Genomic DNA, 24,357 nt, shown 5'->3' on the forward strand with positions numbered 1-24,357 from the left:
TTTAAATTTTATTTAAAAAAAATCTTTTAAATAAATTACAAAAAAAAAACTAAAAATAAATAAAATCTAAATATCAAAATTATTTTTTTATAAATTAAAAAAAAAATTTAAAATTACAAAAAAAAAATTTTTTTTTTTCTTTTATTTAAAAAAAAAAAAATTTAAAAATACGAAAAAAAATAAATAAAATCTTAATATCAAAATTATTTAAATATTTTTTTTTTTTAATTTAATTACTTAATTTATTTTTTTTTATTTTATTTCAACAAATTTTTTACTACTTAACGTTTTTTTCTTAGGTTTTTAAATTTATTTAATTTAAATATTTTATTAATTATAATATAATTATTTTTAATCATTTTTTTCAAGAAGAATTATTATCTTCAAATTTTAACAAAAAATTAAAAAAAAAACATTAATTAAAAAATTAGAAACATTTTTTTATGAAAATTCTTTCAAATTAATTTTTATTTTAAATTTTTTAATTTAATTTTATTAATTTATATTTAATTTTTATTGTTTTTTAAAATTTTATTTATTTTTTAATTTTTTTATTCATTAATTGATTTTATTATTATTATTTTTTTATATGAGTCAATAAGCAATTACTTGAAAAATATTTGGAGTGTCGAAAAAAATCTTACCCTTTGCATTCTCTTGAACTCGTCATGCAATTCCGGATCGTGCGTCGCATTAATTCCGCCTTCATAGCCACATTTGTGCTCATGAGTCATATCCGAGTGTCTGAAAATTTGCAGCGAAAAAAAAAACAAAGAATTAATTTGGAAAATCAATTAATTCACAACTGACTGAATTTATTGCCGCGTGTCTCGTTCAAAGTGCGAGACACAATAAATCACACAAAGAAAATATTAAATAAACATTTTTGCAGCGACGACGGCAACCGCAGTTGTTAAAAGTCTATTTATTTAATTTAACTCCAGCGCAAGAACTCACCTATAAATGACATGCTCGGAATTTATGACTCCGTGCGGTCCGCTCTCAATGTAATACGTTTCATCGCCATCAAATACGACGCCTCTCACGCCGTTACATGTCGAAATGGCAGCATGTGAGTTATAATTATTTCGGATTTTGCCCTGTAATTATTTAAAATTGCTTGAAATTGATCTGAAAAAGTTAAAAAATTGGATTTCTTACCTGATAATGACACAAATCAACGTCAGTCTTTGTAAAATTCTTAATTACTTTATCACCGTTCGGTAGTTGGTACCGAATAAAATGCCCTTTTGGTATTAGATTATCGTTTAAATTCAAATCTATTATCACATTTTTTCCATGATGGACATAATGGAGTGCTAAGTGGCTCGCATGTAAGCCGCTCTGTAAAGAAAAAAAAAACGAAAAAAATTATTTCGCATGATGAAAGATAAAAATGTTACATAATTTTTACGAAGAAGCGGAAGAAGGACTTCATTAGCATGCAACCTTCGAATGAATTCGCAAAAATAAAAAATATTTCAGAATTTTTTTTTTATCTAATAATCGCATGTTAGTATCGAGTTACGCATTTTTTTCGCTTTACGATTCTTTTGTTACATGACAAGTTACGAGCTCGACGTGTTTATTACAGCAACTTCAAAAAAAAATAGTTGCGGAAGGTTTTCGTTGAAATTTAAATTATTTAAGCGGATTAAAAAACAAAAAAAAAATCATGTTTGAAAAATTGAGAAAAATTAAAATATTTTTAGTTCATTTTTTTATTATTTGTTTTTATTTATTTTATTTTATTTTTTTGATATTTAAAATATCATTTAGATTATTTTTTATTAATTTTAGAGAAAAATTCGTCAAATATTAATACAAAAAGAGTTAAATTCTAATTATTTTTTTAATTTAATTTAATAAAAAATTTTAAAAAAAATAAATAAATATAAAAAAATTTTGAAATCAAAATAAAATCATTTATCAAAATCATTTAAAATCATATAAATAAATTAATTTTTAATTTAAAATAAATTTTAATACTTAAAATATTTAACTTTAAATTAAATTTCAAAATTAGAAATTTTCTTCAGAACTTTGAAAATTTATTTTAAAAAAATTATAAAAATATTTTAAGTATTAAAATTTACTTTAAATTAAAAATAAAAATTGAATAAAAAAAAATTATTAAATAATTTAATTAAAATTAAATTAAATATTTATAAATTTTATTAATTATATTATTTTTAAATATATTTTAATAATTTTAAATTATTTATTTTTTTATTATTTTTTTTAATAAATTATAATTAAATTTAATTAAATATTGAATTTTTTAATTAAATATTTAATATTTTTTTATTTTTGTTTTAATTAAATATTAATAAAATAATTTTTTTTATTTCATTTTTCAAAAAATAAAATTATTTAAAAAATAATGAAAATAATAAAAAAAATATTTGGCTTAATTTTTATAAAATTCTCAATTTTTTTTTTAATTTTATAAATTATTGTTTTTTTTTCTTTTTTCAAAAAAAAATTAACAAAAAATCCTTCAAACCGGCTTTTAACTAAAATCCGCTCAATATATTTTTTAAATGCTATTTCTCGTGACCTAAAGCTCTTTTTTAATCTTTAAATTGACAAACAGCTCGAACCGTATTAACTTCTTGCATAAATAACTTTAATCCGTCTCATTCTTCAGAAAAACGTTCCACAGAAATTTTCACTTACATAATTATAGCATGGGAAATACTCATATCGTAATTTAAAACTACTCGAAAAAAAAAATAATTATCAGAAGAAAGCGCGTAAAAATTACGAGAATCGTGTGTGAACCAAAAAAAAATGAATAAAAAGTCACTCACCTCTTCTAATGTATGATTTAAGGCAGTTTTGTGAATTCCATGAAAGATTTTTGGTTTAATTATTGTATGACTACTAAAACTCGTGGAGCTTGGATGTGCTGATGATGATGAGGAGTGCCTTTGTAAAATATCTGAAAAAAATAAAAAAAAATTAAAAAATTATTTTTTTTGCAAATCAATAAATTTTCTTGTTGATTGACGCGCGCAACCAGTTCAACTTGTCTTTCCGTAAAAAAAAGTGAATAAAATAAATAAATTTCATCCAAATGCACGTCACGTTCCAAGTGCATGTCTCAATATCAATTTTCCTATTTTATTCTATCAATCGCAGTCTGCACACATTTTTTATTAAATATTTTACCATATTGTCCGTTTTTATGCCATAAAGTGGTTTTACCTGTTGTGATCGACAGTAGATGCATTCAAATTACAACAAAAGCAAGAAATTTTTTGCTGGATCCGTTTATGGCGTAAAATTTTTTAATTGGAGTTTGGTGAAAAAAGGAAATTGGAATTTATGAGTGATTTTATGGGAGGTCAATAAACTTCTAAGTGCCTGCCAACGAAGAGAGAAATGAGTGTGCACATGCAGATAACATCCCAAAAATGGAAATGACTTCATTGTTCTATTCTTCTTTGGCTTGTTCTTGTTACGAGATGAACAAATACCAAATATGGAACCCTACCCAAGCCACACGGAAGAGACAAAAGCAAAGACAACAAATTTTTGTTGTTGTTTTGAGATGTTCAATTAATTATTTTTTAAGCTTCTTTTATTATTACGCCTCTCTTTTTTTATCCAGATTTATTTTTTGGTCGAATATTCTGTGGGTTCATAAAAAATATCATTTAATTTTCGAAAAAATATTTTTTTCCTTGAAATTAAAAAAAAAATTTTTTTTAATTTAATTTAAAATTTAAATTAAATTTAATTTAAAAATTTAAAAATTTTATTTAAAAAAAAATTAATAATAAAATTAATAAATTTAAAAAAATATTTTTATAAATTTAATTTAAAATTTAAATTAAAGTTTTAAATTTAATTTAAAAATAAAATTTTTTAGCTTAAATTTAATTTAAAAAGTTAATTTTAATTAAATAAAATTAAATATTTAATTTTTTTAATTAAATTTAAATTAATTTAATTTTAAAAAAATAATTAATTAAATTAAAATTAAATTTAAAATTTAAAAAAAAATTTAAACATAAACAAAAATTGGTCCATTTAATTTAAAAAATTTTTTTTTTTTTAAATTATAATTAAATTGAAAAATTATTAAGAAATAGAAACAAATTAAGAAAAAATGTAAACGATTTGAAAAAATTCCATCATCTCTTAAGACTTACTTTATTAAAAAAATAAGAAAAAAAATCTCATGGATTAAATCGAACTACAAATATTTCAAGGAACTACGTGATGTCGCGTCGTCAGAGTCATTGCCCAACAAATATTTTCTAACGAAAATATTAGGCGCCACTCAACCAATATATATTTTTTTGGCAATCATTCAAATGAATATTGACCAAAAAAAAAATGTGAAGGCATGTCTTTTCATATCAAAACGAAAGTCATCTTCAGGAAATGATGAAACTTCTTTCTCACAACGCACGAAACTCGGAAATTGACATCCTGTTGCATCACCTGAACTATTTAAATATTTAGAATTAACAAGGAAGGAAGGATGTTTCGAAAAGTCCTTAACACAAAATCAAGAACGTCGTTAAAAATTAATTGTCTCGTTGACATTTTGTCACTGCTTTCTTAATTAATTCATAAAAAAAATCGCACAATGAAAAAATGAAACCGCTCAAAAATTAGAACGACCATGCAAAATTGACCTTGAAACAGATATATATAAATTTTTGCATTTCTTGGAAGTATCATAACCGAAAATAAAAACGATAACCATCCATTTTTATGTTATATGACATCCATTATAATTATTATTCTTCATACCAAGAATTTTTTTATTCCATTTTTGGGACGTTTTGATTCACAAGAAAGATAAAAATTTACGCGAATGATGAGTAATTGAAGCCAACCGTGTAAACTGCTGAACAAACAAACGATGAATGTTAATAATTATCGCATATGAAGTTTTGTTAAGACTCAATTGTTTTAAAAGTGAATTCCTCTAACCATTAACGTGTTAACGCAAATTAAAATTAAAAAAAAACCTTGCGGTGGTTTAACAATTGTAATGAAAATAATTACAACGAAACGAAAGCAAACAAAAAAAAATTACAAAAGAAAATTAATAAAAAATGAAGCAAAAGTTCACAGACAACAATAAAAAAAAGTGCATTTGACTTTGAGGAAATAAATTTCTTTAAGGTAATGTTAAGTGCATTCGTTTTGATTGCAGTGATAATTAAACGTTTTTGAGCAGAAATAATGCGGATAATAATTGTTTACGAGTCGTTAGGAATGCAAAGAGAAATTTACATAAAGTTACGTTGAATGCATATTCATGATTGATAACATAAAAAAATTCAATGGACCGCCTACGCCGGAACTGTCCTACAAACTTCAATCGTTATATATAGAGAAACTGTTACGATTTTTAAATGACGGATGACTAAATTACTTCTCTTGATCTTCGTATGATCATAAAAATCATCATAAACTAATATTTTAATCCCTTCCTATGAGTTTATGTCGCGTGTGAGGCAATAAATTTGGAAGTGCAGTAGCACATTAGACTTAATTTGGAAATGTTGCGTTGACAAAAAAAAATATTTTTAAAAATTAATTTCAACATGTTCGTTTTTTTTAAAGTTAATTGGGGTGACTTTGATGTTTTTGAATAATTAGTTTTTTATGCTTTAAGAATAAATTTTCATAATAGATATTTCATAATTTTTTTGACTTGTTCGATGTAATAATCAGTATTCCATCAATAGTAGGAACCTGTCAGTTTTTTATAAGATTTACGACTTTAATAATTCGTCATTGTCATATGTCTGTGGGTACTTGAACGTTTACTATATCCAGATAGCTTTACACATTAAGAGAATAATATTCAATCTGCTATATTGAGATTTAAATTTTTCCTATAAAAACTGAAGAAGCCATGATGAGAATGTCATCTGCGTAAATGAAGACGTTTTAAGAAAGGTATGGCTTGCTTTTAAATTCCATAGCTTGTACTTCTGCGCTGAAACGTTATAAAGTGCAAAAGACATAACTTTGATAAACACTGATGAAACTATTTTCAATTGTTGATGTCGTTCGGATCGTCCTTTTAACTGCAAGTGCTTGTTAAAAGGTTTTGTTGAGAGTTGACTTGTTAAAAATATTTGCTTCTCGGTTCAAAAAGAGCAGTTCAGAAAATTAGCATTTTTTAATAGTTCTTCAAATACATGATTTGTTGCATCGTCTACATCAGAAACCAGTTGATTTGTTGGCATACTTTTTAATTTTATAATTTTTTCGTAAATTATGATTTTTCTTAATTGAAAGCTGAACCTGTTCAATTATTTCATATTCAGAAAATTTATTTTTTGTAGTAAAATCCAAATTCTTATTGGTAAATATATTGGTATACATGTTAATATACATCAAGGCATGTTCTCATTCACCCCATTTAAGGGTACTTCCCCATTATAATATTATATTTATAATAATTATCAAAAAAACTGACTGCTGCCATCATTTAACTTGAATCTTTTCTCATAATATTCACTTGCATGCGTGTCATATTTTTTCTTTCAAAATCATTTAATTGCATTTTGTAACTTCACTTATTGTAACAAAAAAAAACTTGAAAAAAGATTGTCGCGCCTCTAAAAACACAACGCGTTTTAATTATGTATTTATAGGAGATTTTTTTCTCCATTTCACATCAGATCATTGTCATGCGGATTAAATGCATTTATTTATGTCACTCAACATGAGAGACAAAAAGTCAATGAAAAACATGTGTTTATCTTGTTCAAATTCTCTCGTGTTTTTGTATGCACCAAAAGTCTAAAAAGGTTAATGCAGTATACAAACATTTTTCGAGTTTCTTTTGTCTTGGGACAAAACGACATACTTTTTAGATTTATCTTTAGATTCAAATCCGAAATCACTTGAAATTTTAATGAAGTGACAAAGTCAGAGCTTTTTTTCGTGAAGCACTTAACTTTTAAAAGAGTTTGACACTTTTTATAACAAATGATAAAATAATAAAGTGAGACTTGATTTATGAACAATAAAGATGACGACAGATGGTTAACAGTTTTAGATTTCTATAGAAAGCCACACTGGAAGAAAGAAAGAAAATGAAATGTAATTAATAGTTGATGAGAAATGTTTATGTTTTAATAATACTTCCCTGATGTACCAAAGTCTCTCAAGTCAAGCGTCTTCTTGTGAATTATGATTATTATGGGAAAAAGAAAACAAAACATTTTTTGTTTTCCTCGTTGCTTCATCATTAACGAGAAAGAAAGTTCTTTCTACATATTTTCAAAAGATCATCATTACCACAAATGACTGAGATTATGACGATCGTTATCATAACCAGACTTTCATAGACAGAAAAAGAAACCTTGAGGTCTTTTTTTGTGATACGAAATGAAAGGGAATTATGACTCAAACTTGTAAAAAGATAAAAACCGCAATACTCACGCCTATAAAAGAACAGTTGCATTGATTACAGTTGCCGGAAGAATGCTACTGACCATTTATCATAAACTTCTATTGAGAATTCCCGTTTTGTTCTGTCTCTAAGTCATAAAAAGTCGTTATTCGTAGAATATCGGATTATGATTCTCAATGTTAATGAAAACTATGAATGTCCGGTATATATACTTAGTACATATATGTACAAATCGTCATCGTTGTAGGTTGCTACATTATCACAACTGTATTATGCAGTTCTGTTATAAAATAAAACAAAACGTTATCGCAGTAATTATATCTCTTGTAACGTTGTATTCTCGAGCTTCTACCAGCATCAAATGACTAAAATTGACACAAATTCAGATGATTAGGATTACCTTGGATCGTTCATTGAATGCAATTTGTTCGAGCAACCTTGATCTCTTTAACGAAATGCCGGTTCGTTGCCTCAATTGATTGATTGGCAATTCAATTCAGGATCAGTGAGTTTCAACAACGGAATTTACACCAAAACATCAAATAAAAGTTGTACAGGAAGTGCTTTAAATGCATCCTCTATTATTATTATTTTTATTAGTATTGGTATTGTACTCCCTAAAAATATCTCTTTTGAACAAAAACAAGGCAAGGCGATTACAGATACGAATCCCATATATTACAATAAAGATTAAAAATTTCTGAATTGAATGAAAGAAGAAACGTTCGTAGTAAAAGTGAGAAGAATAAAAAAGTGAATGAAAAACCGGTTTTAAAAAAATTTTGGAGAATAATAGATAAAGAGACATTTCTTCGTGGTATTCAATTTATCTTCGGACTCTACAGGTAAGTCTTTAAAAACCTTCTCAAGTATGTTTTTAGTGATAAATTATTGTCAATCAATCGTCTTGGAACGTTCTCGAGTATGCTCTCAGTTGGACACTCTCAAACTCTTGAGCAATTACCATAAAAGGAAATGTCGGTTCATACAAAAAGATGCATAGAGAAGAGCTTATTAAGACATCATAAAAGACATAATAATGAAGAAGAACACGAGAGGATTATAAAAAGTAAATAAGTTCGAAGAATGGGAAGGAAAGATGCGTTAAGTATCCTCTTATCGACTTTAAACTAACCAACTCTATCAATATATGGTTAATAAATGAATTGAACGTAAATTGAACGAGAGATAATTGGAATGAGAATGGGGAGATAATGAAGGACCACACTCAAGCTTAAGCAGTGAGAATTATATGTTTCTCGTTTTTAATGAGAGTTTCAGGTGAGTTTTAAATTTTTTTGAAACTAAGAGGTAAGAATTTATTTTGTCTTGTAAAAATTTTTAACTAATTTTGTTTTTTTTAGGAAAAAAAATATTTCAAAGATTCAAAAAATTTCAAAATGTAAGCAAATTATTAAAAAACTTTTAAACTATGATGAATGAGCAAATAAGATGGATTGTAGGATTTTTCACAGGACATGGAAAGTTTCGTTAACACCTAAAACGAATGAAACTAATAAATGATGAGCTGTCAAGAGGAAAAAGAAACAGTAGAACACTTGGTATGCGATTGTACAGAACTCTGTGGCAAAAGGAAAGAAATCTTGCTGAACTATTTCTTGGATCCTCCTGAACTTGAAGGACATCGGCTTAGAAAAATTTATAAGTTTTTGAATGAAATTGGATTGACTGACTGAGGTACATGATGACATTTTATCATAGCGATCACAATAGGTCTTCGAACCGCGGTGATGCATCCTCCAACCTAACCTAACCTAAAAGCTTATCAATAATTTGTACCTTCGGTAAAGCGATGAACTCTCGAAGAGATAAACAAATCGTTCGTTGATCGCAAAAGTTACCTTGATGTCAAAGATGAACTCAAATAATCAAAAGTTGAAGTTCACTCAAATATGTTAAGAAGCAATAATCTACTGAGACAAGCATTCAACCTTCAAAGCATTATCTTTTGCACAAATGGAAATGTTTACATCCTCTTTATGCAATTGCAACGACTTTGACACAATTTATAGCAAAAGGAAGAACGACTTTATCAAATTTGAGTTGCGAGACATCAACTTTTCACAAATTTTTATTAACCAATCCATGACGTCGTCAAAACTCGAACAAAAATCAAAGCAAAAACTAATGAATGAATAAAAACTTGACTTTTGACATTTTTCAACAAACATTAGTCAAAATCCAGTTTTACATTTTTCGTCGAAGAGATTCCCTGACGAATATTGATCGCGCATAACAAATCACTGAATCACCTGAAAACAACATTTTTTTAAAAAATAATAATCGATTCGCTTCATCATCCCATCCGGTTTAACAAATAACGATCTTGCTAATGTTCAAAAACAAGCTTATTTAATAGTCAAGCGACATACATTTAGCACATACGATTGCCAAAAGAGGCAATTAACCACCTAAACTATAAGGTTTATACAAAAAAAGAAATCAATAAACAGACGGTGACACGTTTTGCATAAAAAAATCTACCATATGAGCGAAACACGCAAAAAATTAAAAAAAAAAACATTAACGGATAATTAATAAATATTTATAAAGCTTCAGAATATGGCACCGAAAAGAGGCGTTAATTGCAGTTTTTAAAATTTTATTTTTTTTTAAATTAAAAAAAAATTAAAAAATTCCTGAACCAAAGGTTTCTTAAAAGAATTTTTTAAAAATTTTAAATTTAAATGGAAAATTTTCGATTTAATAAATATTTAATTGAACGTTCAATCAAAGCAACTATTATGCAATAAAATAATTGCATATTCTATTAAATAAATTAAATATTCAAGAATGTCTCAAACAAAGCTGTAAATAGCGCGGAGGAAGTTTAATGATAAATAAACAACAGCATCGAATTTTAACAAGCCAAGAAGAAGACAAGAAAGTAGGCGACAAGATTCTGCAAACAAGAAAAAATTGGGTTATTATACGAAGCCACGTATAACTGTTACATTATCGTTCATTTTTTTTCGGTTGTGGATTCTGTGTTACTGTGACAACTTTTTTCTCTTCTCTCCTCTTTATCGCCTCAATAGCCCAAAGGCACACTTTTGTACGGTAGACGGGAAAATTTATGTACATTATTAAACTATTTTCTGTGTTCAACTTTTTTTTTGCTTTTTTTTAGTATTTTATAGTAGTTTTGTTGCTATTGCTACGGGAAAAATAATAGCTATGGGCTTGCGCAAACTGTCGTCGTCAATTGTTGCTTTTTATCGGCAGACTTTGGTTTCGGCATCAACCAACAAAGAAACAAGGGAGGTGACTCATTGTTCTTTTCCCATATGAATATTTTAATGTATTTTTATTTTTTCGACGACGTCTGCAACTTTTCCCTTATTTTTCCACTTAATTAACATTAAAAGTGCACGGGCGATGCAATGTTGGACAACACGCATTTAGACGGGGAAAAAATGAGAAAAAGAGAGAGAGTTCATGAAACTTTTTTTTTTGTTTGTAATTCGTTGCTCGTTACGGTATTTGAGCCCACTAATGAGTTTTTTTTGTACTTTTTTTCAAGAGTCGAATCGCAAACCTTTGTGTGTTGGTACTACATGAAAAATTTCACTTATACGAGTGACTGTTACAATTATTTTTATAATTTTGGTGCAAACATCGGTTGAATGGAAAGACCGTGAAAAAATGCTTTGTTAAAAATGCACGCACTTATTTGCAAAACAAAAAAAAATATTTATTTGTTTTTATTCATTAATTTTAAGGTTAAAATAATATTGACAGTTGAAGTTTTTAACAATTTCAAAGCGCTGTATTTTTATTTAAATTTAAAAAAAAAATTTTAGCTCTCTAAAAATTTAATTTATTTTAAATTTTTTTTTTATTTATTTTTTTATTTTTTTTATTTATTTTTTTTAAATTTTTATATCTTATTTTTATTTTTAATTATTTTACTTTTAAATTTACTATTTTGAAGTAAATTCTTATGTATACATTAAAATTTAGTTTTTGATGAAAAATTAAATTTTTGCAAAAAATGTTCGTTTATTTTGAATTAAATAAATTAAAAAATATTTGAAAATTTTTAATTAATTGAGTCAAAAACTTAAAAATTTTAAACAAAAATTAAATTAATTTTTTTTTATATTTAGATCTTATCAAATTTTTAAGACTTTTAATTTAAAAAAAGTTAAATTAAATTTTTTCAAATTTATATTTTTTTTTTAATTTGAATTATATTTTGTTATTAAAAAAAATTAAAAATGAGAATTTTCACAATCAAATATCTTAAAAATTAAAATCTATTTAAAAATAGAAAATTTTCAATAAATTTTGCTTTTTCAGAATTTAAAAAAAAAAAAATAAAAATTAAATTAAAAAAAATTTAATAAATTTTTATTAAATTAAATTAAATTAAAATTAAATTAAATTAAAATTAAAAAATTAAAATAAAATTAAATTAAAATTTTTTTTTCATATTAATTTCTTATAGTTGACTCAAAAACACCTCCAATAAATTACTCAACCCATTTATGTTGAACTTTATAGCCCCATAAATGATCATAAAATTAACTTTCCAACCAACCTCATAGAAAAAAAAATTTTTTTTTTTCATTCAAAAAGTAATGAAGTTATGGTCATTTCACTTTTTTCTGTTATTTTCATGCCGCTCATGTAAAACTTTTTTTATGCTATAATAAATTATCGACCAACATACATTCATTCACATGCAAACCAAAAGAGAGAGATTCCAATCAAATTTGTATCATTTCAATTTGTAACTTTCCATTATGGCACAAGACCAATTTGTCAAACAAATATTTTTTCGCTGATCATCATAATTTTTTCTGACACAAAAAATGAACAATTAAAAGAGTTGTGATTATTATGCGTGTTACGAATAAAAAAAGAAGACGAAGAGGAATTACCGTTAAACATAAACTCGGAAGTAAACATCCTCCGTTGCATTTTACACGAATTTTTATTGTTATTATGACGAGTTGTGAGTCATGTAATAAAAATTTTTATTGTAATTATTTTAAACTGATTGAAAGTTTTAATGCGATGTAAAAATAGACCAGCAATTGAATTTTATTTTTCCGTTATCTTCATTAAAAAGCGGATAAGTAAACATTTACGACCTGCAATCCATTTACAAGTTTTCTATTAAAAAAAATTTTCCATGAAAAAATTCACTGATAAAAAAATTCTATAAATTAACCGATTATTGCCATTAAATTGCCGGAGAAACGTACTTTATCTCAATTGAGTGCAATAATAAAAATAAATAAAAACCGAATCAATGTCAAAAGTGAGTTCAATTCGACGACGACGTCAGGTCGTTAAGATAACAACAAAAGGTTGTAAATTGCTCGTTTTCCTTGTTTTGCGATTATTTCGACCGTTGTCCAGATATTCTTTGAACGTAAAAAAAAAAATAATAAAAAAAATTCAGACAAGACAAGAAGGGGTCTCAGCACGTGCAATATCAAATTTCTACGAGTACTGACGGCGTATGATGAACGACAAACATGACATAACTTTCTATAAATAAATTGAAAAAAAAATTGTACGAATTCTTTACAAGCATCATCAACATCACAACAACATAAGAATATAATAATAAAATAATGAATTCATACTTCGCATAAGAATAATGTTTAACGAATGATGTCTGCGCGTCAGATTAATTAAAATTCTGAAAGGGTTTAAACTTGTAACGAACATGATTTGAAACACGTTTTAGACTGATTTTAAAGCAAAATTTATTTTTTATTGTGTTAAAATCTGTCGTCTAAGACATTGAAAAGAGATAAAAATTGTATGAAAAATATTATGTTGATTTATTAAGTTTTGAATTTTTGTTAATCTCTAATTATTATTTTTTTAATTCCTCAAAAATTCTTAAAAATAATTAAATTAAAAATTTTTAATTAATTTAATTTTTTAATTAATTTATAAAAATTTTTTTTTTCATAAATTTTTAATTTTTTTTATTTAAAAAAGAATTATTTAAATAATTAAAAATTATTTTATTAAATAATTACATGAATTTAAAAAAAAAATTTTATTTTCTAAAAATTTTTCAAAATATTTAAATTTTAATTATTCAAAAAATTTATTTTAGTTATTTTTTGATGTGAAAATTAAATTTATATATTATTAAATAATAATTTAATTTTTTTTTATTTATTTTTTTTATGTTTTATTTAATAATTTTTATAATTAAAAATTTCTCAATTTTCGATATAATAAATTATTAGAATAATTAAAATTTAAATATTTTGAAAAAATTTTAGAAAATAATTTTAATTATTCTAATTATTTAATAAAGTAATTTTTAATTATTTAAATTTTTTTTTTAAATAAAAAAAAAATTAAAAATTCATGAAAAAATAATTTTAATTTATAAAAAAATATTTTTTTTTTGTTTTTTTTTTCAAATTTATTTTTAAACAAATTTTAAAATATGAGAATTCTTTAAATTTAATTTTCAAATTAAAAATTAAAGAAAAATTATTGGAATCAAACTTTATATTAATTTTTTGATAATTTATTTTTATAAAAAATATTTATTTTATTTTTTTTTTCAAAAATGTTATCAACTGTCAAAATTTCATAAAACTTGACATATTGATTTTTTTGTTTTAATTAAAACAAATGATGAATGACCATCACGCTCGTTAACGAAAATCAATTAATATTTATCACAAATAAACATTACACGAAAATATGCCAATAAAACCTTATTTCCGTACGTGATCATGTCGCCATGCCAAAAAAGTGTCAATGATCCCGAATCATGTCAAAATTAAATTTTTTGACATTTAATTTGACTTCCACGATTTTTGGATTCTGTGATGAAAAAAAAATAGATTTGTCGATTTGTTGAGAAAAATAATAAAAATTTCCCACGAGTTGGTCAAAATAATCGGTTTTTTGTCTATAATTAGTGCCACGTTAGAAGTGACTTGTTAAAATGACGCGTCACAGTCATTGATATGAATAATAAAAGTCGGAGAACGACACGTCTGGTTTTTGTTTTTTTGAGTTAAAAGTCACGTCTTTCAAACGCACACATTTTAAAGTTCACTTTTGTTTCCCATAATTTCGGTAGCTGCTTGGAAAACAAAAAAAAGAGCTTTTTTTACTCGCGTGGTAGCAAAGGCCGGCGGTTTTACGTGAGGAAGGAATAAACAGGAAATTTTTAATTAAAAAAAATTAAAGTTTTCGGAAGGTTTTAATTAAAATTTTTTTTTTAATAAAATTCATGCAATTTTTTTTAAATTAGAAAATGTATGTTTTAGTAATATTATTTATAAAATTGAATTAATATTTATTATTATGTGAAATTAATTTAAATAAATATTATTTAATTATTTATTTATTTTAAATATTCATAAAATTATTTTTGAAAATGAAAAATTAATTTTTAAAAATTATAATTTTTTTTTATTAATTTTAATTAATTTTTTTTTTTTTGAAAAATAAATTTCCTTATTTTTTTGTCTTTAAATTTACAAGAAAATTTTTTTTTTTTAAATTTATTACCATTTTCTGAAAATATTTGAACTCTAAAAACCAAAATTATTATTTTATTTTATTTTATTTATACATTTTTTTTTATTTATTCATTTTTTTTATTTATTTTAGAGTCAAATATTAAAATTTTCAAATAATTCAAAATATTTTCTTCATAAAATTATTTTTTTTATTTAAAAAATCATTTTGGTTGCATTCGAAGCAAAACAAAATTATTTTTAGTAAAAACTATTTCAAGATCATTCCACGAAAATGACAAAAATATATTCAACAGATGAGCGGAAATTTGTCTTACTCATCAACTTCATGCAAGATCATCCAAAAAACTTCAACAACAGATGTTGCCATATCGCACACTAACTCTCTCGCATTTTACCTGGCATTTCCGCCTTCACTTGAACTTTTGACGAAAATCTCCGAAATAAATCAGAATTACAATCATTCCCTATAAAAATCCCACATTTCTCTCTAAATTACAGAATAAATGCCATAAAACCATCTCATAGATCAGTGAAATCGTCACTTTAATGCACCAACACTCACACACAGATAAATGCTCTTTTAAAAGGTAATCCGACACTTACACGAGGCATGATGCCATTTTTTATTGCATTTACCAGCTGGCGTCGATATTTTGCCTTCTTTGAGTGGTTTTCGGAGTAACACGGTCCATTCAGAAGTCATTGTCGAGAGATGGCGAACAAGAATTAAGAAATGACACGAAACGTGTGTTGTTGTCAGATGGTACTTTATGAGACGAAAAAAAATAAAAGTATCAATAAAATACACCTACAAGAGATGCATTTCTGTTGTTTTGTCTTATTTTAAGCCATTAAAGCGAATGAGACAAAAAAAAACAGAAAAAGAGAATGAAGTGTGTCAAATGCATCTGGTTTTTTTGTGAATATAACTCTTCATTATAAAAAATTCATTTATCGCACGAGACATGAAAAAAAATTCAGAATGTGCATTGGGACAAAAGCTTAAAATGTGCATTGGGTCAGAATTTAAAAATGTGCATTGGGGCAAAGTTTTGGTTTGAGCATTGGGAAAAAATTTAGAAGTTACATTGGGGCATTCACATTTCATCCCAATGCACATTCTGAAAAATTTTCCCAATGCACATTTTAAAATTTTTCCCAATGCACATTTTGAAATTTTGCCCAATTCACATTTTAAGTTTTTGTCCCAATGCACATTTTAAAGTTTTGCCCAATGCAAATTTTTAACTTTTTTCCAATGCAAATTCTTAACTTTGCCCCTATGCAAATTTTTAAATTCTGACCCAATGCACATTCTAAAATATTTCCTCTAATTTTTATATCTTGTAGATATTTTAGCTTTCGAGACATTAATTTTTTACATTGTTCAAGTTAATAAGAAAGAGAGAGAAAAATGAAGCAACAGTTGCAATGAACGTGCTTCACTTCAATATTCAATTTGTTTCAAGTACACAATGGTCTCTTCTCGCTATTTATCGACATTTGTGTCAAGTACATTATTTCCGCTTGAAATGTGTCAATCTCGGTTACTTCGATCATTTCAGCTAATAAAAATTGTCCGTAATTCCCCTAAATTAGACCCATTAGACAATCAATCAATCGACACTTTTCCCTCCCGGATTTTTATTTTTGTCTCAATTTCAGTTCAAAAAGGCAAAAAAACAATTAAATGAGTTCTGTCAACGCCATAGATGGCAGTAATAAAAACATTATTAGCAATTAATTAAAGCAAAAAATTGTAGAGTTCACACGAGTGTAAAACGCACCCAAACAAAATTTAGAGTAACAGTAGGGACCACACCTCGACAATCATCGTTTCGCCAAAAAAGATACAAATTTGTTACACATTTTAATGTCTATTCAATATATCAACAAAGAAGAAGACAACCGGAGATCAACGCCTTTTAAAAACTCATCAACGTATTTTTTGCTTTTAAGACGTCTTTTGTGAAGTTGTAGACGAGAAAGTGTTAAAAAAAATGTTGAAAGCAATTAATGGCAGTGCAGAGGTTTGAACGATTTCAATGAAGTTGATTCAAAAAATGATTCAAAATATCCCAAAGAGGTTAGATTTTTAATAAAATTTAATTCTCTTGAGTCAAGTATAAATTAATTTTCTCGTAAAAATTAAATTTAAACATTAAAAAACATTTTCAACATATTTTTTAATATTTTTATTATTTTTTTATATTTTTTTTTTTTAATAAAAACATGAAATTTTAATTTAATTTTTTAAATAATTAATTTTTAATTTAATTATTATTTAATATTTTATGATGAATTTTATTTTTTTAATTTTTACTGTAAAAATTCATAAAATTTTTATATATAAAATTTTTTAAAAAATTATTTTCGTTCGTCAAAAATTTTTATTTTATTTTTTTTTATAATTTATAAAAGTATTTTTTTTTATTTTATTTTTTATTTATTGTTATTTTTTTAATCTTTTTTTAATAAATTTTGAATTTTTTTTATTGAATAACGAAAAACTAGAACTAATTTTTAATTAAATTAAAATAATCTATTTATTTGATTTAATTAAAAAAAATATATAAAAATTTCTGAAAATCGAAAATCATTTAAAGGTAAAAATTTCTTAATTTTTAACAAAAAAAATTTCTAAAAATTTTTAATTTTTCACATCTCTGCCTTTTTTGCATATTTAATAAAATCCATAAGTGACTTCTTATTCTTCACTAAAAACGCGAGAATTTATTGACTCATCGTGTAAATAATAAAAAAAAATGAACACGAAACGGAACTTATCTGGAGTCCAGATGTCGAAGAAACGCGTAAAAACAATTATTATTTTTTGCAACGAAACATTTTAAAATGTGTGAAAATAATTAACGAGAGTTGAAACCAACGAGAAGCGAGGCCATTGCAGGTCATATTTATACAAATTTTGGTTGAAACATCAAAATTAATTTCCTACCGGTATTCCGCAATTTTACGGACAATACGCTTGAAAACCCGTTTTAATCTCTTTTTGCTCTCCCCGTGAGTGAATTACCGAGAGCAAAAGTCAATTTGCTTCGTTCTATTTACGATTAATGCTTAATAACTGTTCGAGTCAAAACAACAACAGAACAACTTACCTACTTTGTTACTTATTATTATTTTAACTTTCTACTGCGGTGAGTGATGTACGACAAGAATGCAAAGCGAACACAAAGTTGAGCATTCAATGCAAAAAAAAAATATGAAATTCACTGCCCGTAACATAAAAGTCAGGTCAACGCGTTTTTTGCTGTCGTTTGGTGTATAACAAACAATAATTATGTTCTTTCAGCTGCTGCCGCTTATTTGTAAGCAATTTTCTCTCTTTTTATTAGTATTCGCAAAAAATGAAGCAATTTGTGCTACTAAACAGTTATGAGTTTTCTGTTTATTTTTTTTTGTCACCAAAGCCGTGATGGATTTATATTTAAGGCTTTTGAACAAAATTTTTCAAAAAAGATAAAAAAAATAAAAAAAAAATAAATAAATAAATATTTTTTTTTATTTTTTTCAACCTAATTATTTATTTTTTTTTAATTTTAAATTTTTTTTATTAAAATAAATAAAAAAAATATTTTAAAAAATAAAAAAATAAAATTTAATTTAAATAATTCAAAAAATAATAATAATAATAAATACTTAAATAAATAAAAAAATAAATAAATAATTAAAAAAAATAAATAATTAATTAAAAAAAAAAAATTATTTTATTAAATATTTATTTTTTTATTATTTAATTTATAATTATTTTTTTTTTTTTGATTTTAAATTTTTTTTTAACTTTTTTTTAAATTTTATTTGACGAAATTTAATTTGTTTTTTTTTTAATTTAAATTAAAAAAATTTAATTAATTTAAATTTTAATTTTAATTTATTATTTTTTGAATTATTTAAATTAAATTTTTTAAAAATATTTTTATTTTATTTTAAAATTTATTAATTTATTTTTTAAAAATTATTTAATTTTAATATTTTTTTTAATTTTATTAGTTTATTTATTTAATTATTTTTTTTTTTAATTTTTTCATATTTTAATTTTTATTATTTATTTATTTTTAGAAAGCCTCTTCCAACATGAGAGCTGTCAACACAAAAACCGTGACTTGCGTAAAAATTAAAACCTTTCTCTGCATTTCCCAACTCGTAGCTTTATCAATTACGGTTAAATCTGAATTTTTGCTCAGTCCATATCGCAAATTACAAAAGTTACTGCTACAAAATTCACAAATAACGATCTCCTCATCCTTAATTTCTACTTGACACTCGTCATTTTCGCGATCTTTCCACATACAGGACTTGTGAACCGTCACAAATGAGACATTTTTCGAGATTTTTGTGAAACAAGCTGCTCCAACGGGACACGAAACGCGTCTCCAATCACTTGGCGGGCAAATTTTCGCAGTTTCATGAGAATTTTCAACGAAATTAAACTCTTGATAGCAATTATAACAATCAGTTGGGCTTTCGTAAGAGATGCAAAAAGCTTCGAAAATGAGTATTTGAAGTAAAAACCAGAAGAAAATCATTTTAAAAATTTGACAACTTGAAATTTTTCATGACTTTCTTTGATCTTTTAATTTTTTTTTTTATTTAAAAATTAATTTATGAAAAAATAATAAACAAAACTCCCGAATTCCCATCAACAAGATACAAAAGTAAACAAAAAAGTTGCAGGAAACCACATTTCAATATGCATCCAGCAAGTAATAGGAACAAAGATAAACAAATAAATCATTTTTTTGTGTGTTTATCTGAGCAAAAAAAAAAATAAACAAAAAATTAAAGGAAACTTGTTGCATTCGAATCCCGACCTTTGCTCAAACTCCCATGAAATGTCATGAAATGAACGCTCTAATGCACAAAATCGGCTCGAATTCATTTTTTTCATGAAATTACGGGCCGGATGCATTCATTTTTTTTAAATTCTGATAAACATACAAAAAACGCTCGAAGCGAAAGTGTGTCTACAGCTGCCGAGAGCAGTTGCTTGCATAAATTTATAAGAACGCACGAAAAAAAAAGAGAACACACAAAGTCCGTCGAAGCAGCTCATTTGAATATAAATAATGTTGCACAATTCAATTGAGGTGAGATAATCTACTTATTGCATATATCGCATGTGTGGAGATCGCATTAAATTGGAACAATGGACGGTAATCAAATAAAATGCTACTTCGCATCCATAGAAAAGTACAAAAGAATTGAAAAATTAAATTCTTCTATATTTTGTCGAAACAATGCAGCAATAACGAATAATTTGCATTGAATTATGCTCGGACATGTGACGTCAAAAAACCAGTCAGCTGAGTAATAATAATTTCCGAGAAGTTTAGAGGAAAAAGGAGTGACTGGCTAGACAAGCCTTATTTTTTTGTCAAGTGTCAAGTCGTATTATGCTACTTATTGGATTTAGTGTGACATAGGTTCAATTCTTATAAAAAAAAATTAGGTTGGAGTAATTTTTAATTTTGTTTCATGAATTAAAATTTTTAATAAATTAATATTAAAAAATTAATTAAATTAAAAAAAAAAATTAAATTGAATAAAATTTTTGATACCAATTTTTTTCAATTTTACTTAATTTCTTAATAATTTAATTATTTATTTATTTAAATTAATTAATTTAATTTATTTTAAATAAAATTCATTTTATTAATTAATTTTTTTTTTTTGAAAATAAAATTTTATTTTAAAAATTTTCGTTAAAATTAATTTAAAAAAAATAAATTAAATAAATTAAATTAAGTTTCATTAAAATTTTATTTTAAGGTATTTAATCGAGTGTTCGATGTACAATTTTCTATAGAATTTTTAATATTTTTAGAAATTTAAATTTTTTAATTTCTTTTTTTAACTTAATCTTTTTATTTAAAATTGCTTCTAAAAAATGGCTCATTTTTAATTTTTTTACAAAAAAAATTAATTAATTTAATTAAATAAATTTATTATTTTTTTTTTTTTTAATTAATTTAAATTTATTTTTTTTAGTTAATTTAAATTTAATTTAACTTATTTTCTAATTAAATTAATTTTAAACAAAAATTAAAAAAAAAACAAATGTTTTCAAAAAATTTTTATTTTTCAATCCATAAAAAATCCATAATACAAAATAAATTAAAATATATTTTAAAAAATTAAATATTTAAAAATTTATATTAAATTTTTTTTTTAATTTGTTTTATTAAAATAATCGAATTGGATATGATTTGAACATTTTAAATATTTTTTTTTAAACTTTCATTTATTTAATTTTTTTTCTGAGAATTTCAAGATATTTAAAAACTTTTTTTTTTTCAAAAAGAGGAAAATTATCTTTTATAAATAATTTTTTTAAATATTTTTTAAAAATATTTTTTGAAAAATATTATTAGCTTAAAATCTCGAAAAATAAATATCTTCTTTTCATATCATCAAATAATTTTTTTTTTTACATTTTTAACTTTTTTTTTTTAAATTAACTAAAAATTAAAATAAATTAATTAATTTAAAAAATAAATCAAATTAAAATTTATTTTCTGATAAAAATTATTGTTTCAAAATTAAAAAAAAATGATAAAAAAATATTTCACAAAATATATATATATTTTTTTTTTTTCAATACAAGAAACACTTTCAAAAATTTCTTCATCCTTCAATTGAAAAAAATTACAGACCTTCAAGACACAAATTGGCTTAACGAACGTTAAGAAGGAAATTCTAACGAAATTTTGTGCCTCTTACTAAAAACAATCGCGTCTCTCTGTTCGCGATAATATTGAACCCAATCTATTTACTCACGACTTAGAAAAATGTCAACGCACACGACACACTTCAGTCCAGTCTTAAATAAACAAATAAAAAAACGAATGCAAGAACAAACAAACAATAAAATACAAGAGAATTACAGATGGGCCACCAACATGCAAGTTCTCCGTCCATTGTTTGTTTTTCTTGACACACAACTCTCATAATAAAAATATCTCGTCGTCGTCCTGCCAGAAGATGAAGAATGATGATGCAGACACAAAAAAGGCATGTACTTGAAACGAAACGAAAAAAAAGGTAAAAAATTGATGTCTTTTTAATGAAAACAGCATGTGACTTTGTTTAATTTTAATTTTCAGAGTGAAATGTTCTAAAAACAACGAGAATTTATTAAAAATAGAAGAGAATATGACGTGATGCACTTTGAGTACAAAATGTTGCACGATTCTACGTTAACCCAGTAAAAAAATAATCCGCCGCTAAAAATAGAATCGAAGCAAAAGAGTCACTTTTTAATGCAAGATAATTACTATTACACGCTCGAAGTACTTTTAAACTACGGAGATTAGCATTTTTCCCCTTATTATTACAAAATACTTGCCGAGTGGTTTTCAGGTGATGATTTGAAGTAAAAAAGTAGGCAATCCAGCCAAGTCCCGTATATCGAATATCGGTAAATTTTATAACAAGTTTTTTTTTTGATCGGAGTAATTTATTGTTGTTTAAACTGGAGTGAAATGAAATGCATGTAGTTGCAAAATATACGGATTAATTTACTGCGGGTTTATTGAAATGAAAGTTTTTGAAGAGTGTTTATTGCCAAATTTGTCTTCATGCTGCAAATTTTTTTTTTTAAATATGATTTCATCAAGTTTCATGAAAAAAAAATTATTTAGATCAAACTGAGATTAAAAATGAGAGTTTTATATGGATTAAAAAGAAATCGTAAAAGTGATTTATAACAGGGAAAATGTTAATTCTTAAAAAAAACTTTCTGGATCGGGAGAAATATGGAACAGAAGAAAAGGTAAAATGATTAAAGGTAAAATATCACGAAAGTATGAGTTAAAAGAAAAGTGTCACACCCAAGAATTGTAATTCTTTATCAACTATTCAGGTTTGCAATATTAAAGCTCGTTGATATTATTAAGTTATTTATTTTATCACAGATTAAATTATTGGCTAGAAGGATAAATCGCAAAACTGTTTTTATTTAACTTTTAATATTTAAAAAAAAGTTAAATAATTTTCAGAAAAATTTTAAATTTAAAAATAATTAAATTAAATTTATTAAAAATTGACAAATCTATTTAAATTAAAATTTGAAAAATATTTAAAAATAATTTTAAAAAATTTAATTGATTGAAAAAAATTTTAGAAATAAACTTAAAAAAAATGAAAAAAATATTTAAAAAAAATAAAATATGTAAATTTTCAAAAATCAAATATTTTTAAAAAAAAAAAAATTAAATAATGTTTAAATAAAATTAAAAAATATTTAAAAATTAAAATAAATAAATAAAAAAAAAAAATAAATGAAAATTCAGAATTTAAAAAAATTATCTTGAGCAAAAAAATAAAAATGTTTTAAAAATTTAAATTTTTTTTTATTTAAAATAATTTTTAAAAAATTAAAAAAAAAATAAATTGATTGCAAACTATTTAAAAAATCTTAAATGAAAATAAATTAAATAAAATTTCATAAAAAATCTATTTCATGTAAATTCATCAAATATTTTTTTTTTTAATATATTATAAAAAATTTAAATAATTAAAAAAAATTAATAATTAAAAATTAAATAATTATTATATCAAAATTAAAAATTAATGAAAATAATTTAAAAGTGAATAATTTAAATTCAGAAAAGAAAGTAAAGAAAAAAAAATTGTAAATTTTTATTTTTTTTATATTTTAATTGAAAACTGTGGAGATATTTTATCATTTTTATAAAAATTTTGAAAAAAAAATTTTTTTTTTATTTTATTTTTATTTTTCTTGTAAATACTTGTCCTCTTTAAGTCACTTGAATTCTTCAGGCGACACTTACTAACTTAATCTAATCTCGTACTTCAGATCAAAAACATTGCAACTGCTTTCCTTATTGCGCTTGATTGAAAAACTTCACTCTGCGACACTCTGTCTTATCAATCAACAAATATTTGTCAATTTATTTGCGTCTTATTACAACATAGGTGGCTTGTCTCTATTTGTTTCTCTTTATCGCCTTTTCCCCATATCATATCACACAGTTTGAACTGCTTGTAACTCGTATCGTAACCACAACAATCATTTCAGTAATTGCCTCGAAAGATATCAATTTTCCATGAATGACGTTTCCATTTTTTTTTTCGTTGTTTACGATTAAATTGAATACTTTGTTGTGTTCTGTGGCAATAATAACGGAAAGGTCGGCGACACATATCTTTTACACTAGTTTTATTGTTATTGTATTTCCACAGCAAGAGAAATGATTCACATCGAGAAATGGAATCCTTGAAAGTTTATTCGCGTTAAGTCGCGCCTCGCGCCTACATACAAAGACGTTAACTGTTATTTCAGCTGAACAAGTCGTAAAAAAATATCGAAAACTAAGACACATAAATAATGAAATTAATTTTATTATGAGTTTATTCAATGATGTCAGTCGAATTAAGCGCAGCCGGCAATCTTCTATTTGCATCTCGTGCAGC

The 24,357-nt window shown here is 24.3% G+C and overlaps 1 protein-coding gene across 1 annotated transcript in view; it reads right to left on the bottom strand.

Annotated features, from left to right (window-relative positions):
* Positions 1–24,357, bottom strand: part of LOC134830669 (disintegrin and metalloproteinase domain-containing protein adm-2) — a 33,948-nt gene that overhangs the window by 6,840 nt on the left and 2,751 nt on the right. Inside the window, exons 2-5 of the mRNA XM_063844222.1 lie at positions 2,814–2,944; positions 1,162–1,344; positions 958–1,100; positions 645–744 (exon numbers count right to left, since the gene is read on the bottom strand). Coding sequence (XP_063700292.1) covers positions 645–744; positions 958–1,100; positions 1,162–1,344; positions 2,814–2,944 — 557 coding nt within the window. The remainder of the gene's footprint in view (positions 1–644; positions 745–957; positions 1,101–1,161; positions 1,345–2,813; positions 2,945–24,357) is intronic.

This window comes from Culicoides brevitarsis, chromosome 2 (genome assembly GCF_036172545.1).
Source record: "Culicoides brevitarsis isolate CSIRO-B50_1 chromosome 2, AGI_CSIRO_Cbre_v1, whole genome shotgun sequence".
Classification (NCBI taxonomy): domain Eukaryota; kingdom Metazoa; phylum Arthropoda; class Insecta; order Diptera; family Ceratopogonidae; genus Culicoides; species Culicoides brevitarsis.